This window comes from Myiozetetes cayanensis, unplaced genomic scaffold (assembly GCF_022539395.1).
Source record: "Myiozetetes cayanensis isolate MyiCay16 unplaced genomic scaffold, myiCay2020 scf20-37, whole genome shotgun sequence".
NCBI lineage: Eukaryota > Metazoa > Chordata > Aves > Passeriformes > Tyrannidae > Myiozetetes > Myiozetetes cayanensis.
Window position 1 is genome coordinate 8,884,243 of NW_026087412.1, and position 17,211 is coordinate 8,901,453.

The 17,211-nt window shown below is 40.8% G+C and overlaps 1 protein-coding gene across 1 annotated transcript in view; it reads left to right on the forward strand.

The window, feature by feature from the left end:
* Positions 1 to 17,211, forward strand: part of MYH11 (myosin heavy chain 11) — a 55,081-nt gene that overhangs the window by 29,864 nt on the left and 8,006 nt on the right. Inside the window, exons 8-35 of the mRNA XM_050317241.1 lie at positions 5 to 68; positions 1,323 to 1,421; positions 2,243 to 2,386; positions 3,881 to 4,001; positions 4,348 to 4,465; positions 4,623 to 4,775; positions 4,970 to 5,143; positions 5,339 to 5,512; positions 5,967 to 6,081; positions 6,955 to 7,151; positions 7,315 to 7,436; positions 7,537 to 7,606; positions 7,761 to 7,921; positions 8,354 to 8,462; positions 9,093 to 9,224; positions 9,518 to 9,724; positions 10,113 to 10,250; positions 10,625 to 10,748; positions 11,161 to 11,332; positions 11,923 to 12,135; positions 12,221 to 12,365; positions 12,454 to 12,660; positions 13,700 to 13,804; positions 13,907 to 14,059; positions 14,467 to 14,715; positions 14,968 to 15,180; positions 15,861 to 16,073; positions 16,676 to 16,837. Of these exons, the coding sequence (XP_050173198.1) occupies positions 5 to 68; positions 1,323 to 1,421; positions 2,243 to 2,386; positions 3,881 to 4,001; positions 4,348 to 4,465; positions 4,623 to 4,775; positions 4,970 to 5,143; positions 5,339 to 5,512; positions 5,967 to 6,081; positions 6,955 to 7,151; positions 7,315 to 7,436; positions 7,537 to 7,606; positions 7,761 to 7,921; positions 8,354 to 8,462; positions 9,093 to 9,224; positions 9,518 to 9,724; positions 10,113 to 10,250; positions 10,625 to 10,748; positions 11,161 to 11,332; positions 11,923 to 12,135; positions 12,221 to 12,365; positions 12,454 to 12,660; positions 13,700 to 13,804; positions 13,907 to 14,059; positions 14,467 to 14,715; positions 14,968 to 15,180; positions 15,861 to 16,073; positions 16,676 to 16,837 (4,254 nt within the window). The remainder of the gene's footprint in view (positions 1 to 4; positions 69 to 1,322; positions 1,422 to 2,242; positions 2,387 to 3,880; positions 4,002 to 4,347; positions 4,466 to 4,622; positions 4,776 to 4,969; positions 5,144 to 5,338; positions 5,513 to 5,966; positions 6,082 to 6,954; positions 7,152 to 7,314; positions 7,437 to 7,536; positions 7,607 to 7,760; positions 7,922 to 8,353; positions 8,463 to 9,092; positions 9,225 to 9,517; positions 9,725 to 10,112; positions 10,251 to 10,624; positions 10,749 to 11,160; positions 11,333 to 11,922; positions 12,136 to 12,220; positions 12,366 to 12,453; positions 12,661 to 13,699; positions 13,805 to 13,906; positions 14,060 to 14,466; positions 14,716 to 14,967; positions 15,181 to 15,860; positions 16,074 to 16,675; positions 16,838 to 17,211) is intronic.

Sequence of the window (17,211 nt, forward strand, 5' to 3'; positions counted from 1 at the left end):
ACAGGGCAAATTCATCCGCATCAACTTCGATGTGACGGGCTACATCGTCGGGGCAAACATAGAGACTTGTATCCTTTTCAGTGAGCTGCCCTGGAAGATTAACTAGGGTGAGCAGAGGGAAGTAAGATAAACAAGCTCCACTGCATGTCTAAGAAAGGCAAATATTGCAGAGCCTGGTATAAACAAAGATGGAGGGAAGTGGCTCCCTTTGTGCTGGTATCAGCTCCTCAGTTTGCTGAAAAAAGGAAAGTGGGTTATTGGCCATAAACAGCTTCAGAAAATGGAGGCACCATACCTAAGGCAGTGGCAGGGGACTTTAAAAGCAGAGTCCCAATAAAAGGCAAATGGGAAAAGATTGTTTTGTGGTTAAGGGTGCACGTGATCTTGGCAGCTGTGCAGCTGTGTCGTTTCATACCAGCGCGATCCTGCGTGGGTCACTCCAGTTCCCTGAGGTCTGCCTTCCCAGACACATAAAACATTTTAAAACTCTCTGTTTCTTATTGGTGCTGTGAGAGGTACCCTGGAAAAGCACTGAATGCTTGCTATTATCATTACAGTTTACCCTGGAACTCGAGATCGAGAGTGCATCCCTGTTTTCAAGTCCAGGTTTGGCACTTTGTCCCAGCCCTCACAGCACTTTGGGATGAAGTCCAGCTGCTCAGTAGGGTCTCACCCTCAGCCATGTGCCCCCTGGCTTCTCTAAGGGAAGGCTCCTGAGCCTTGCAGATTGAATGACCCAGTCTCTGGCTGCATGTGCTCTGCTGTTTAGGAATAGTAAAGGTCAGATGTGTTGTACTGGAACACAGGCATTCCAAGAAAAAGCATTGAGACTAACCTATTAAGGGAAAAGTATATATGATACCTAGTATGACAGCTTTCTAGTTCATGTCTGGAGGACTGAAGGGTCATTTTCACAAAAATAACATACCTTTTATACCTACAATACTGGCCACAAGAGGTTTTTTTCCTAGCAGCCCCCGCTTACTTTGAAATAATCATATTGCTACTTTATTTTCAAAGTGGTGCGAATTATATTGTGACCATTATTTTTATATCTTTGATTTTAGAGGCATTTCTGTTGTGCTTATTACCATGAGTACCAGAATTTACCATGCAATAAGAGGTAGGAAATTGAGCTGCTTATTGTGGTAAGAATGATACCAACACCGGAGCTCCTGCCACAGAATTGGACACATGTTCACATTAGACAAGCTCGTGACAAATATTTCTGCAGGGCTATTGATGGTTCTGAGGCTGATGGCACAGTCAAGGAAGGACTGAAATACAGCACTGATTTTTTTTTTAACACACTTGACAAACAGATTTGCTTGAAAAATCCCGTGCTATTCGCCAGGCTAAAGATGAGCGAACGTTTCACATCTTCTACTATTTGATTGCTGGAGCTTCTGAACAAATGAGAAGTGAGTTACCTACTAATGATCCTCTCATCTCATTGAACAGTCTGAGCAATGGCTCACCTAAGTATTTATCTTCATTTCTTTAACTGTATGTCACTCGACCCTTTCTATAAATAAACAGCCCTCTAGCTATAGAAAATAATTTCTCAAGTGAATTATAAGAAAGCACCAATTGATGTCCCCCTTTTTGAGGCAGCTTGTTTGCAGTTTATAGGATATTTCAATTTACAGGAGATGTAGGGTCATTCAGAATCCCATCCTGAATAATTATCAAAAAGACAAATTGGGAAGAGTTATTCATTGTTTTACACAAAAGAAATTGGGGGTTCCAATAAGAATATCAGCTTGTGGTTTTAAGATAAATTAAGAGAATGTCTTTCCCACAGCACAGCATTGCTGTGAAACCCACAGAAGGCTGAAGAGCCTTTCAGTTTGGCCACTTTGGTTGTTACCCAGTTCCATTCTAATTATTACCCTATGAATCCCCATAGAGAGAGGCATAATTCTGAATAGTTACCTATGGCTCTAAATCAAAGAACTTTGGGAAGAATGGCCCAGATTTGAGTCCGTAGGGTACAAAATTACACCAAGATGCTGAGACATTCCTCAGTCTATTGAAATCTGGAAACTTAACACCATTAAGCCTGCTAAATTAAGAGTTACTTTGAAAATATCTGTGCCCTACAAAACCCTAAACTCCTCATACAAGCGGAGTCTTCCTTTGGTGAAAATTTTGGAGTATTTTCTGTTGTTCTTAAGGAGAATTCGTGAACCAAGAGCATTAAGCAGATGCACTTAAATAAAGGTTTTCTTTTTCTTTTTAGATGATCTGTTGCTGGAAGGCTTTAACAATTATACCTTTCTATCTGGTGGCTACGTGCCTATTCCTTCTCAACAAGATGATGAAATGTTCCAGGAGACCTTGGAAGCCATGAAAATCATGGGCTTTACTGATGAGGAGCAGACAGGTGAGAATTGTTAGCAACACTGTATTCAAGGTACACATCACAAAATACAGAGATTCAAATGCAGAGGTTAATTCTGTTCAGAATAATCACTTTGCAAAATATACATATGAAGATGCTACATTCACATTTAAAAAAATAAGATTATTTAGATTTTATGTCCATGTTTCTCTCCACCTGAATGAAAAACTGCAAGGCTTTTTCTTATGAGTCTCTTAAATTCCAAAACACCTGCTTGTGGGAGGAACATGACGTACTCCTGACCCATTGAATTCCACAGCACTGAGGCAGGGTCAGCATAGAAAAGTACTGTAACATATGGTGTTTTGAAAGGTAATTTGTATTTATGAAAGGGAAGATTTCTCACCAGAAGAACTCCCTACATACCCAAAAAAGATTACTGAATTCAAGCCAGCTCTACCAACAGTAATGACCATTTAAAGCAATTTTTTCAGAACTTTCCAACAACCAGCATGAAAAAGTCACAAAATAATCTGATTTATTTTTGAAAGAAATGGAACTGGCTCAAAAACTCAGAAGAGTTCACTGATCCAGAGAAAAGAGAAAGAAAAACAAAGAGGAACAAAACAACAAGTAATCTCTCTCGGAAACAGTTTTTCAGGGACATCCACTCGCGTAACTTTTACCTCCCACTGTTGCTCTGAGTGTGGGGCTTCAGCTGGTGCGTGCCAGTGTGCACTGCCCTTGGGTCCAAATTGCCATGCCCCAGGTGACACCTGGTGGCAAAACCAGTGTCATCCCATCACTGCAGCTTTGGAGCAGCTGCGGCCCTGGCAGAGCTCCCTCACGTCCCACAGCTGCACCAGAGACCGAGGGATGCTGAGCAAAAACGGTGTCAATTTACCAAACAGGCAAATACAACCCCCTAGATTTACACAGTCTCCTCTGGAACAGGTCAGTGGATTTTACTACCTGAAGTTAGGTGACATCAAATTTGTGTATATTTTAGTAATCAAACATTAATCAATTACTTTTCTGTACTTTGACACTAACCCTTCAAAGTTATGTATGCATTTGATTTCAGCTGCACAACTAAATATCCACATGCTCCTGCACCTTCGGAAGTGCCACACATTTTTGAAGCTGCTGATAATTTAGATATTTTTTATTTTAAAGACAGAGGTATTCTTGAGTGATTGAGCAAGGAGTGCTCACAGGTGACTCACAATGCACTGTGAGTGGGAGATGAATTCTTGAGATGTGGGGTCTGTCAGGGGAGCCAGCATAACTTAGCTTGGAGGTGCTGGTGTTCCCAGGCTGGCTACTTTTTCCTCCACTACACAATCTGCTGAAATTGGTGCTCAACCAGCTCTCAGACTCCTGCAGTTTATGGCACAGCCCTTTAAAGCAAGCCTAACTCCTTCCAGAGAGGTACAGACTACCACAGGCAGTAAATTAATCTCTGTTATTGCAGAGAACTGAACTTTCCAAGTGTGGCCATTCTGTTCTTCCCTCACACGATCTGTTCTCTTACAGCCATACTGAGGGTGGTTTCCTCTGTCCTACAACTGGGTAACATTGTCTTCAAGAAGGAGAGAAACACTGATCAAGCTTCTATGCCAGACAATACTGGTATGATTTACCACTTTAAAATTTAGTTACCATTAAGAAATTAATAAAATAGCAACTGGATAAGCACTCTTTATCAGTATTTTTTATTTAACTGCTATTACCTATGTAGCTGTGGAGACTTTTAAACATATACCAGACTTAAAAACAGCTCAACTATCATTACCATTTCTAGTAATTTTGAATCCATAAACTGATGAACAGTGCTTGGATCACAAATGATACTTTTATGGCAAGTGTCATCTCTTGTATGTACAATAGAGGAGCTTTTAAGATAAATAACTTCACATACTTGCTGAGCTACTCGTATTCACACTTACTGACCTGCTAAGAGAAAACACCGTCTGAAATAAAATCTCACTCTTTTATTCTAGCTGCACAAAAGTGTGTCACCTGATGGGGATTAATGTGACAGATTTCACAAGATCTATTCTAACCCCAAGGATCAAAGTGGGACGAGATGTTGTCCAGAAAGCTCAGACCAAAGAGCAGGTATCTATGCAGTCTGCTCAGCTCTCCTGAAGCTATTCTCCTTTTTTCTTACATCTTATCAAAAGGGAAATGTTGGGTTTCTGTCTCATTACCTCTACAAAAACTGGCAGTTAAGCGGGTTTCTCTTTGACTTCCAACTTCCACTTACTTCTTCCAGGCGGACTTTGCCATAGAGGCTTTGGCCAAGGCAAAATTTGAGCGTCTTTTCCGTTGGATCCTCGCTCGTGTGAACAAAGCCCTGGATAAAACAAAAAGACAAGGCGCTTCCTTCTTGGGGATCCTTGATATTGCTGGATTTGAGATTTTTGAGGTACGTGCTGTGGGGCACAAGCTGACTGAACTCTGTATTGTCATGGATATAAGGTGACAAAAATCCGGCAGAATGCTCCTACAGATCTTTATATTTTAATTACTCCAATACACAACAAATAAATAGAAAATAGCAAGCATCATCTTGCCATTTAAGTTCGCTCTTGAAGGAATTCATTTTTTTCCTCTTCACAGATCAATTCCTTTGAGCAGCTGTGCATCAACTACACTAATGAGAAACTTCAGCAGCTTTTCAACCACACCATGTTTATCCTGGAGCAAGAGGAATACCAGCGAGAAGGCATTGAATGGAATTTCATTGACTTTGGCCTTGACCTGCAACCTTGCATTGAGCTGATTGAAAGACCTGTAAGACAATCTCTCTATAGGTGGGGTAGTGCATGGGTTGCATCAGGGCCCAGCTAGGTATCAGTACAATAAGAGAGCTCTTTAAGGAGTTTCAGATCCATTATTGCCTTGGATGATTTGTAACCTAAGGGGGGAAGAAGGTGGGGCTTTGTTTCTGCCTGCAGAGACACTGATCTGATATCACTCCCCTTGCAGACCAACCCTCCAGGTGTCCTGGCTCTGCTGGATGAAGAGTGTTGGTTCCCCAAAGCTACTGACACATCCTTTGTGGAGAAACTAATGGCAGAACAAGGCAACCATCCCAAATTCCAGAAGCCCAAGCAACTCAAGGATAAAACCGAGTTCTGTATCATGCACTATGCAGGAAAGGTACTGGACTGATTGAGCTATTCTGACTTGGGGAATTTGGATTCTTTGATACCCAAATGGGAAAGGAGAAATGCAGCATGGATAAGGGGTGGCTTTGATTGTGAAATATGTATATTAAGTGCTTTGATTACAAAACATATGAAATAAGATTTGCAAAACAGTCATGGTTGTGCTAAGCTCACAAGGAAAAAAAAAATAACCAGCACTGAGGTTATTGAAAATCTGGAAAAATATTGAAACAAAATATTGAAAATCTGTATTCTTTTCTAGCAAGCAGACATTTTTAAAATGCTAGTATATGTGAGAATAAATACTCAACTCACTCTCAGCCCTGGAAAGCTTTTCACATTGTTGTTATTCATATGATATTGTGTCAAAATGGTGCCCTGTGTTCTTGGGCACTCCAGATTTCTTCATCAAGAGCTGATTTTTGACACAGCGCTGTTCCTTGCAGGTTACCTACAATGCAACTGCCTGGCTAACAAAGAACATGGATCCACTAAATGACAATGTGACCTCTCTGCTGAACCAGTCATCAGACAAATTTGTAGCAGATCTTTGGAAAGATGGTAAGAATCACAACTCTAAATCAGGATGTGGTTTAAAGGGAGAAACTCCTACCAGAACTTTTTGGCAGCCACCCCCTGCTGGCAGGACACAACTGTAAACATGATAAGCATAGAAGAGACTGAACTAAGAAACAAGAATAATGTGTTCTAAAGACATTTATAGAACACTTCATCAAATAGTTTTAAGCACTATGAAAAAAACCCTTAATATTATTCAGCAACAGAATAAAAATTATTCATTACACTATTATAGTGTTTCTGGATATGTGATATTGTAGACCTCATTTAATACAGGTTATTGTTAGGTTTATGAATGAATGACTTTACACATTCCTCTCACATAAGTCCTGCCCAATTCTCTCCCAGGATGTATTATCTGCTTGAGTTTAGCTGAGAAAGTCTGAATGCTTATAAAATACTTCGTCTTTAAAAAGTTTACATGGATCTGTAACACATATAGTACAGTAAAAATATTTAATTCATGGACATAAACATGCATTCAAACACCAGCAGGGTGGGTCTGAATTATCAGATAAGTGAGGGAGACGATGTTCCTAGTTCTGACACCAACCTACCAACTGGATATTTTCAGGAGGATTGTTGCTTTTAGAGCAAACAAAATCAAACATATGCTGGATATTTAATGGCTTCATTGTGTCACGAGTTAACAAAGACCCTCATTGTCATGTTTGACTGTAGTAGACTTTTTACCCAGAAGGTCTTTTAGTACTTTTGTCAGAATGCTTCTACTGCATCAAAAATATACTGGTCTTCTTTGGCAAGTTGCAGTTTAACAATGCCAGTGACAGGTGTAATGTGAGGCAGGGACAGTTTATATGAGCACTTCCATTCACACCTCCTTTTCCATTTCAGTGGACCGCATAGTCGGGCTGGACCAAATGGCCAAGATGAGCGAGAGCTCCTCACTCCCTAGTGCTTCAAAAACCAAGAAGGGCATGTTCCGTACCGTTGGACAACTCTATAAGGAGCAGCTGACCAAACTGATGACCACCTTAAGGAACACCAATCCCAACTTTGTCCGCTGCATCATTCCAAATCATGAAAAAAGGGTAAATTTCAAATGCTCAGTCTTCACCCTCCTGGCACATCATTCCTGCTGAGCTCTCACTGCACATGACAGAGCTGTTTGAATGTCTTCAGACACAGTTAGGTGGATGGTAACATTTCTGTAAATCTCTGCTGTGCTAAAAGTACCTTCTGTTCCCTTTTCAGTCTGGCAAACTCGATGCCCATTTAGTGCTGGAGCAGCTGCGCTGCAATGGTGTCTTGGAAGGCATCCGTATCTGCCGGCAGGGATTCCCCAACAGGATCGTCTTCCAGGAGTTCCGTCAGCGGTAGGAACCCCTCAGCCCTCACTCTGGCTTTAGCAGTGGTTTAATGCATGCAAACCATCTAATGTGTTCCAACCTCCCTAACATAAATGTCTTTTGGTAGATATGAGATCCTCGCTGCAAGTGCTATTCCTAAAGGGTTCATGGATGGGAAGCAGGCTTGCATACTCATGGTGAGGAGAGCAGTTTTGATCCTATCAATAATCAATAATCAATAGGTCTATATTTCCTATGTAAAAGAGTTGAGTTTGAACAGAAATGAGAAGTGATTTTTAATACCCTAAACCTCAGCACTGGAGTTAACAAATATCCCTGTCTTCCCCCCAGATCAAAGCGCTGGAACTTGATCCCAACTTGTACAGAATTGGACAGAGTAAAATCTTCTTCAGAACTGGTGTTCTGGCTCACCTGGAAGAAGAGAGAGACCTGAAGATCACAGATGTCATTATCGCCTTCCAAGCCATGTCCCGAGGCTACCTGGCAAGAAAGTAAGAATATATACTAACAGAAAGAATGTCTTGTGCAGCAGAGTATCTACAGGGGCCTTTAGTCCTCCATATAACAAACTGAAGATATTAAGACATGATTTATTATTTGTATAGCATTAGAACTCAACTTGTGTCCAGTGAAGGACTCACACCCAGAACTAGATGTACACTTTGTCATTTGTGCCTACCTAGGGAGTGCAAACAGCCAAAACTAGAAGGCCAAAGAAAATACTAGGCAGCTAACCAGAGTTATCACTTTCCTCAGGAAAGTACAGGCACTGTCTGAGCAACAGAAGAATTTGTGCCAGACTTCTCAAACCATGCGGCTACTCAGCAGACTCTCATGCCAGAGTTTATTTGCTTAATGTGTGTACGTTGCAGACACCTTGTATTCTCAAACTGAACCAATTTGCTTTATGTTTTTAATCACAGGGCCTTTGCCAAGAGACAGCAACAGCTGACTGCAATGAAGGTTATCCAAAGAAATTGTGCTGCTTACCTGAAGCTGAGGAACTGGCAGTGGTGGAGACTGTTCACTAAAGTGAGTGACTGCTATCAGTGAATCAGTTTTCCAAAAGAATTGAAATGCACGTGATACTGAGGTACTTATTGTCAGGCACAGTCCTTGTTCCAAAGTCCATTGCAGCTGATGGTAAGAACCTCATTAGCTTCACAAAATTTGGGGTTAGAGATACTCTGGACAGTTATATAATGCCATTAACATTAAAGTTAGTTCTGTCTTGAGAGAAAACAAACTAGTTAAGCAGAGATTCATAAAAAATTTTGCATGTTTGGGAACTTTTTTAATTGCCAAAAAATGAAATAATTTCACAGGGGTGGATAATGAGAACACAGAGTAAAACTGAATTTCCTGACCATGCAGAGTGATACAGGTGTGGTGAACACAGTAGCTCAGGAATTCCCTAACTGGGACACTAAACATATTCCTGCCAGGCACTCATACAAATTAAGCCCATTTTCCTACCAAGAGCAGGACTGCTAAGGCTCACAGCTTTAAAGGCGTTCCCAACAAGCATGGCTGGTCAGTATTTGCCCAGTCTTGAGCCATGACAGCACCACCACTACTGCCAGTCAGCCCAGCACCTTTAAGTACCGTGCTCAGCAACATCAATCCTGACAGGAAACATTCTTAAAAAACCTCTACTTGCAGGTGAAACCACTGCTGCAAGTCACCCGCCAAGAGGAAGAAATGCAGGCCAAGGATGAAGAACTACAGAAAACTAAGGAAAGACAACAAAAAGCAGAGAGCGAATTGAAGGAGCTGGAACAGAAACACTCACAGGTGATTTACAGCTCTGAGCCTCTGGGAAACACTAGCCATTCTTTTACCACTTCTAGAAGCTGTAATATATTATAATAAAGGGGCTTCTTTCCCTTGTACTCATGATTGTATTCACAGTGATGGTCCAGAACAAAAGTTCAGTACAGACAAACTCCCACTTACTTCCTAAAGGCCCAACATCCACACAAGAACATGTGGTAGAGCTGCCTGCCTGCACCCCAGGACTGCTCAATCAAACAACACTGTAGGGCAATTTGCAGTCCAAGCCTTAACTTCCTATTTTATTTGCACAGCTTGTGGAAGAGAAGAACCTCCTCCAGGAGCAGCTTCAGGCAGAAACTGAACTGTATGCCGAGGCTGAAGAGATGAGAGTCCGTTTAGCTGCTAAGAAACAAGAGCTGGAAGAGATCCTGCACGAGATGGAAGCCAGAATCGAGGAAGAGGAGGAGCGCAGCCAGCAGCTGCAAGCAGAGAAGAAAAAGATGCAACAACAGATGCTGGTAAGGAGGGATAAGTGACAAATACAGACAATAACTTGGGTCTCACTGAGAAAAACCGAGACTGGCAAAGCTCAGATCCTGTGACAGCGCTTGTTACACAGCTCTCTGCACAGTGCGTGTCTGTGCCACTGAAGTAAGAACAATCAACTGATGCTCTTTCTTCCAGACTTCCCTTCTTCCCCATCTCAATTTTAAACAATCTTTTCTCTAAAAAAGTGTTTTAACAGATCTTTCCTTCAGTGTCACCAAGTGTTACAATTGTCTAGTTCTTAATAAAAACAACAAAGTCTACAATGTACTCCGCATACTGTAACAAACATGAAGTATTTCTTTAAATGGTATTTTTTTCCGAACTAATGTTTTGTGGATTTCTTTTTCTCTCTCAAAGGACCTTGAGGAACAGCTGGAAGCAGAAGAAGAAGCAAGGCAGAAACTGCAACTTGAAAAAGTAGCAGCAGATAGCAAGATAAAGAAAATGGAAGATGATATTCTGATAATGGAAGATCAGAATAACAAGCTAACCAAAGTAAGTGTTCTGGGTCCATTTTGTTGCTCTGCAAACAATGAAAGTTGAGAGAACACCTTCTCTTGGGTTTTGACTAATTTCAACCAAACTTCATTATTAAAACTGGAAGTAAGCAAGTATTCCAGTACTTTTTGAAAGGGAATGCTCCTGTGAACTGGGCCCTGCACGTACCAGCACAGGATTGTAACAGCTGCAGGTTAGAGAACATGGAAGTCACAGACACCACTCCTCGGTTTCTCTGTAATCAAAAATTTGAAATGTATCACTACAGTGTCAAAGGACAGTCTCTTGGGCATTTTTTATGGGCAGAGAGTTGGTTCATGATCACCAATGACAGACACTTTTGTTAACAGAAGTATTTTATTTTTCTTAAGGAAAGAAAACTCCTTGAGGAAAGAATAAGCGATCTAACAACAAATCTTGCAGAAGAAGAAGAAAAAGCCAAAAATCTCACAAAGCTCAAGAACAAACATGAATCTATGATTTCAGAACTTGAAGGTAGTATGACCAATAGTTTCTTGGGGTTTTTTGCTTATTTTGTTGTTCTTGGTGGTTTTGTTGTTGCCTTGGCACAGAACAAAAAAACCCAACCAGAATCTGGAGGAAACTTCTAAAAAATCTGTGGGGTATTTTCCAGATTTCTTATGCTGAAACCACTTTGTACATGAGAATCACCAAAACCCCAGGGTGCACAAACCACAGATACCTTTTATTTTTACATAAAAAAGGGTAGAGAGAAAATTTGAGAAAATAAGTTAATGCTTCTTTTGGAGAAAGAGAAATAGAGGAATCTTTAAGATGGTTAGAAATAAGGTATTGCATGTTGCTTGAAAAACACAGTGACTGGTAGTTAAATGTATGGACTCCTTTCACTACCACACTCTGGTGACCAAAATGCTTCATTTTTCAGTGCGGTTGAAGAAAGAAGAGAAGAGCAGACAGGAACTGGATAAAGTTAAGAGGAAGTTGGAAGGGGAGGCGAATGATCTACATGAGCAGATTGCAGAGCTCCAGGCACAAATTGCTGATCTGAAGGCACAACTAGCCAAGAAGGAGGAAGAGCTGCAGGCTGCTCTAGCCAGGTATTCACTCCTCAGCCTGCAGATGGGTGAAAGCCCAGGCTGGAACTTGTCCCTTCCCGGACACTGAGAAGCTGCAGCCATGAATCTCATTTCTCAGTTCATCCTTCCTGTGTGCTTCTCCATTTTCCAAATTTCTTTTTGCAAAACATAATTACACTATAGTTATTATAATCTTGCCTCCTGGTATCAATGAAAACTCCTCTTCACACAGGCAGTGGCAGTGCTGTCAAGTAAACAATGAAATGTAACAAAATACTTCATTGGCAAAAGGCAGAAATTAATGAAGAGTCTGACCTTGATCCACTCCAGAATCTCAGTGGATTTTCTGTATAAATTTAAGAGTAAGAACACTCAACCAAAACATTTGCTGAATCAGCTGATCAGCATCTCCAGGCATTGTGTCCTGATAACATACAACTGTGTCCCATGACAAGCTGTCAGATCCTTCTTGTGTCAGTCCCCCCCACCCTTTGGCTTTGGTACTTTCTTCACAGAAGCTATAAACCTTTAATCTCTGTATCCTGACTCCTTCAAAGTGATTTTTTTTTTTTTTTTAAATTTATAAAATTAAATACTCTCTTTTCAAAAAGGCTGGAAGATGAAACTAGTCATAAGAACAACGCCCTCAAGAAGATCCGTGAATTGGAATCTATCATCTCTGATCTCCAGGAAGACTTGGAGTCTGAAAGAAACGCAAGAAACAAAGCAGAAAAACAGAAGAGAGACCTAGGTGAAGAGCTGGAGGCTCTTAAGACAGAGCTTGAGGATACTTTGGATACCACAGCCACCCAGCAAGAGCTCAGGTATGGAGATACCAATGGCTGTGCTGTTTTCCCAGTGACTGCAATGCTCTTTGCTGCTGCTCCATTCACGTGTGTCACCTTGCAGAGCAAAGCGGGAACAGGAGGTCACGGTGCTGAAGAGGGCTCTGGAGGAGGAGACTCGAACTCATGAAGCCCAGGTCCAGGAGATGAGGCAAAAGCACACTCAAGCTGTGGAAGAGCTGACAGAGCAGCTGGAACAATTCAAACGGGTAAGCAGAAATCCATCTTGCTGAAAACTACCTACTGGATAACAGGGTTTCCTTTTATAAATCATCTTTCTTCACGTCATGCTTGCAGGCTAAAGCAAACTTGGATAAGACCAAGCAGTCACTGGAGAAAGACAACGCTGATCTGGCTAATGAAGTCAGGAGCCTGAATCAGGCCAAGCAAGATGTGGAGCACAAGAAGAAGAAGCTGGAAGTACAGCTGCAAGAGCTACAGTCCAAATACACCGAGGGAGAGCGTGTGCGGACAGAACTCAATGAAAAAGTTCATAAATTACAGGTAGGAAGAACCCTGACATTTTCTGTGGCACCCTGGGGCTGAAAAGACCAGTTTATACTGTTTGTGAGAGTGAATCTGGAAGAAACCTGGCCCTGCAGCCAAAATGCTCATTTTTTTTGTCACCTGTAGGGTTCCTACCTTAAACTCCTACCTCAGTTATCACACGATTAATCAACTAGAACCATTCCACCTCCTGGAACTGGGAGCTTTCAGTCTCATCATCCCTCTGCACACACTGCAGTCTGTCATCACTGAGTCAGTGATCATGATGCATATCTTACAGTTTTTTCTGTTCATCCATTTTTGGGTGGTGGGGAAAACTGACAGGCATGTGGCTTCTGGAGATGGATTAGACAGCCAGAAAACACATAAGATGTGCTCTGAACTGTGACAATGAAAGGAGAATGCTCACTTATTTACAATATTAGAAATAACTAAAGGTAATTTAAAATGGTTCTTTGGTAGATGTTCAATGTCCAGCTACAGTAATCAAGCTTATTGTTACATCTTGTTCACAGTTGCAGTAAGCTTTCCTTTATTATTTTAAGCTGGGGGATACATAAGAACATATAATCAAAATGCATCTCCCTCTGTCAAGCTTGTGAAGGGGAAGGAAAATCCATCAAAAATCCCCATTCTCCTTTGCAATTCATTGCAAGGAACATACTATTATTGCTTTATGAATGTGACTAGGTTTGATTTATAGTAATAAAATACTAAGGTAAACTAGACAAAAATGGCATTAGACCTTAATACACAGGTTACAAAGATAACACATGCAGACACTGCAGAGTCTGTGTGTAGAATTCAGTTCCAGAGGAATTAAATCCCACATATTGTCCAGAAACATTATGGTAAAACTGTGAATTGCTGTTAAGCCACAAACACTGTCAATGCTTGAGGCAACCCAGAGGCATAGCAGCAGATTCAGATCGTGTTCAAAGTTCAGATTTCAAACAAAAGCAAGCAAATTGAAGTTTGGAGGAAGATTTTGAAGTTGTGCAAAATAACACAGTTTATTCTCTGTGGTGTCTCACAGGTGGAGGTTGAAAATGTTACCAGTTTGCTCAATGAAGCAGAAAGCAAGAATATCAAACTGACCAAAGACGTTGCAGCCTTGGGATCTCAGCTACAAGATACGCAGGTAAACTTGCACCCAAGAACAGCTCACCTGCAATGTTCATAAAATTCTCTATAAAAAAACCCAAACTAATGCCTGTGCTGCCCCTTGGTGTGGTGACTGCAGGAGCTGCTTCAGGAAGAAACGCGGCAGAAGCTGAACGTATCTACCAAGCTCCGTCAGCTGGAGGATGACAAGAACAGCTTGCAAGAGCAGTTGGATGAAGAAATGGAAGCAAAACAAAATCTGGAGAGACATATTTCAACACTGACAATACAGGTATCGGTGCCACAGCTCCACCACTGAGTTCTGTCAGTAATTCCAGAGGATCTGTAGAATTATCCTGGCACGGCACGTGGACCTTCAGGGAACTAGTGCTGTTAGCCCAGATGGCATCAGTGAAACTCCCCAGTGGAGGCAGCAGCCTCCTCCTCCTTTAAGGTGTGATCTGCAGGACAGGTACAAATGCAAGGTAGTTCAAAGATCCTGCACACAAGGCCTGTATGTTCACAGGAGGTCTGTGCTCTGCCTCATTTTATGAAGACTATTTTATGAAGGGTCATTGGCTTCAACAAGGGTCAAATTTGATAAGCTCTCCAGGTCTTAGTTGTCTCCTGGCCAAGTTTTGTCTCTCTGCCAAGTTTTGTCACTGTTACAAAGATGTGTCCTCTGAATTCAAATTTCAGCTCTCTGACTCCAAGAAGAAGATACAGGAATTTACCAGCACAGTAGAATTCATGGAAGAAGGCAAAAAGAAACTTCAGAAGGAAATTGAAAGCCTCACACAACAGTTTGAGGAAAAGGCTGCTTCTTATGACAAACTGGAAAAAACCAAGAACAGACTCCAGCAGGAGCTGGATGACCTGGTGGTGGACTTGGACAACCAGCGTCAGCTGGTCTCCAACCTGGAGAAGAAACAGAAGAAGTTTGATCAGGTATGGATTTAAGATTCTACCTTGCTGTGAATCTTCACCCAACTTCTGTGGAACTCACAGAGTGTCCACTGGTTTAGTGAAAGGGGACAAAAAATAAACTAAATTTTAATTCCACATACAGTAGTTAATTTTGTATTTATATACCTTTATCAAAAGCAGAGATTCTTCTCTGTCATTAACAACTGACAAGACACCTGCAATAGAAAAACCCATTTACTAATGCCTTCCTGTATTGGCACTACCTTTTCACAGATGCTGGCTGAAGAGAAAAACATCTCTTCAAAATATGCAGATGAAAGGGACAGAGCAGAAGCTGAAGCAAGAGAAAAGGAAACAAAGGCTTTGTCACTGGCCAGAGCACTTGAAGAGGCTTTGGAAGCCAAAGAAGAACTGGAGAGAACAAACAAAATGTTGAAAGCTGAAATGGAAGATCTTGTCAGCTCCAAAGATGATGTTGGCAAGAATGTAAGTTTTGGGCTTAGAACAATATCCACAACAATAACTTAAAATAGCAGCTAAAAAAAGAGATCATTGTTTTCAGTGTGGGAAATTCTCTGTAGCACTCAAATCCATTCAGCAGGATCAGATATTTCATACAGAACTCAAGGATTATTCCTTTTGTGTTCAAATTTTCAAGGACTTAGCAAAGTCCCTTGAAACCATTCTTTTTAACATCATTTCAAGCATGAAGAAGATTCTTATTGATTTCTAAGACTGAAAAAAATTTAAAGAGATTCTAAAGAATTTATTAGTTTATTGCACAGCTTTGAAATTGTAAACTCTGCAAATTTGATTTTACTAGTTATATTTACCAGCTGCCTAATATTTGCTCATACAACTCCAGCAACTTTCCACTGATGCATTGCCAATCACTTCTTTTGTTACAGAGATATGATTATATTACTTGCAATACTAAATAAATTATTATATTTTACTAGATTAAAAATGGAATAAAAAGAATCACGGGTTATTTTAAGACAGATTTGCAATCGTACCAAAAGAAGTTAACTTACCATTTTCAGTGCAAATTAGTTCATTTTCCACAGCTGATAATTCCAAATGTGACCTATACTGCGGGTAGACTGTTTAACTAGAATTATTTTTATTTCTTATAACATGTCTATTAAATTCTCCTTGCTTGAAAGGTGCATGAATTGGAGAAATCTAAGCGGACCCTGGAACAGCAAGTAGAAGAGATGAAGACACAATTAGAAGAGCTGGAGGATGAGTTACAGGCTGCTGAAGATGCCAAACTCAGGCTGGAGGTTAACATGCAGGCCCTGAAAGGCCAGTTTGAAAGAGATTTACAAGCCAGAGATGAACAGAATGAGGAGAAGAAAAGACAACTCCTTAAACAGGTACCATTCCCTATTCTTGCTGTTGTAAATATCTAATTAAGCACGTTGAAAGTCCCCAGCCTTGTGTCATTATTAAACCCTTACTATAATGAGAAGAAAACATATTGCCTTGTGCTTGGAAATTAAAAAAAAAAACAACACACCAGTTACTATACTGAAAAAGGAAGGAGGTTTTTTTCTGTTTCTGTAGGAAGTGCATAACTGCCAACAGATGTAGCAATTTATCTACCACTAATATAGCATAAATCATATTAATTATTTTTTCTGACATAGTCAGAACCACCTTCCCTATGTTCTCAGTGCAAGTAAAAAAAGACAGCTCCTAATATATCTGCCTTCCCAAGGTACACTGACCGGTACAAAAGCATTGGAGATGAAAACAGGCAGGATAGAACTTGTACAGAAGTGTTGTGACAGCAAGGACAACTGCTGTAGTCACCATCTTGTAATATCCAGACTTCCATGAATACACAACCCAAATTGCTGGCTTCTTTCAAAAATCTTTAATTTGGGGGCAAAATGGAAATCTATCTTAACTTCCAGGGCAATCAGACATACACAGGGTTTTTAAAAGGGCTGACTTGGTTTTCTTTAACGATCAGCTCCATGAATACGAAACGGAACTGGAAGATGAGCGGAAGCAACGTGCCCTGGCAGCTGCTGCCAAAAAGAAGCTGGAGATGGATGTTAAAGACCTGGAAAGCCAAGCTGACTCTGCTAACAAAGGTCGGGAAGAAGCCATCAAACAACTTCGCAAGCTCCAGGTATCTCAGCACACAAACACAGCTTTTCCCACTGCTGTTTTGCACAGCCACAATACAAAAGCTGGGTGACATCTGTGAACTTGATGCCTATTGCAGATGATTGGTTGGAGGGGGAATTTTAACTTGACTCCCACATTCAAATATCTGTATTTTGACAGTCAGTTTGAATGACAATGGAAAATTTCACAGGGCAAATGATTAGGATCTTAAATTTCATCACTGCAGAGAGCTTCCAGAATTCTCTATGCAACACTCATCTGCTTGACTTACAACACTCATCTATTGACTTACCTACATGAAGGAAAACAAAGATTCCCACGTAGAGAAAGGGTTACAAGATAAAATGTATTAGAGAGCTTCAATCCTGGTTCTAA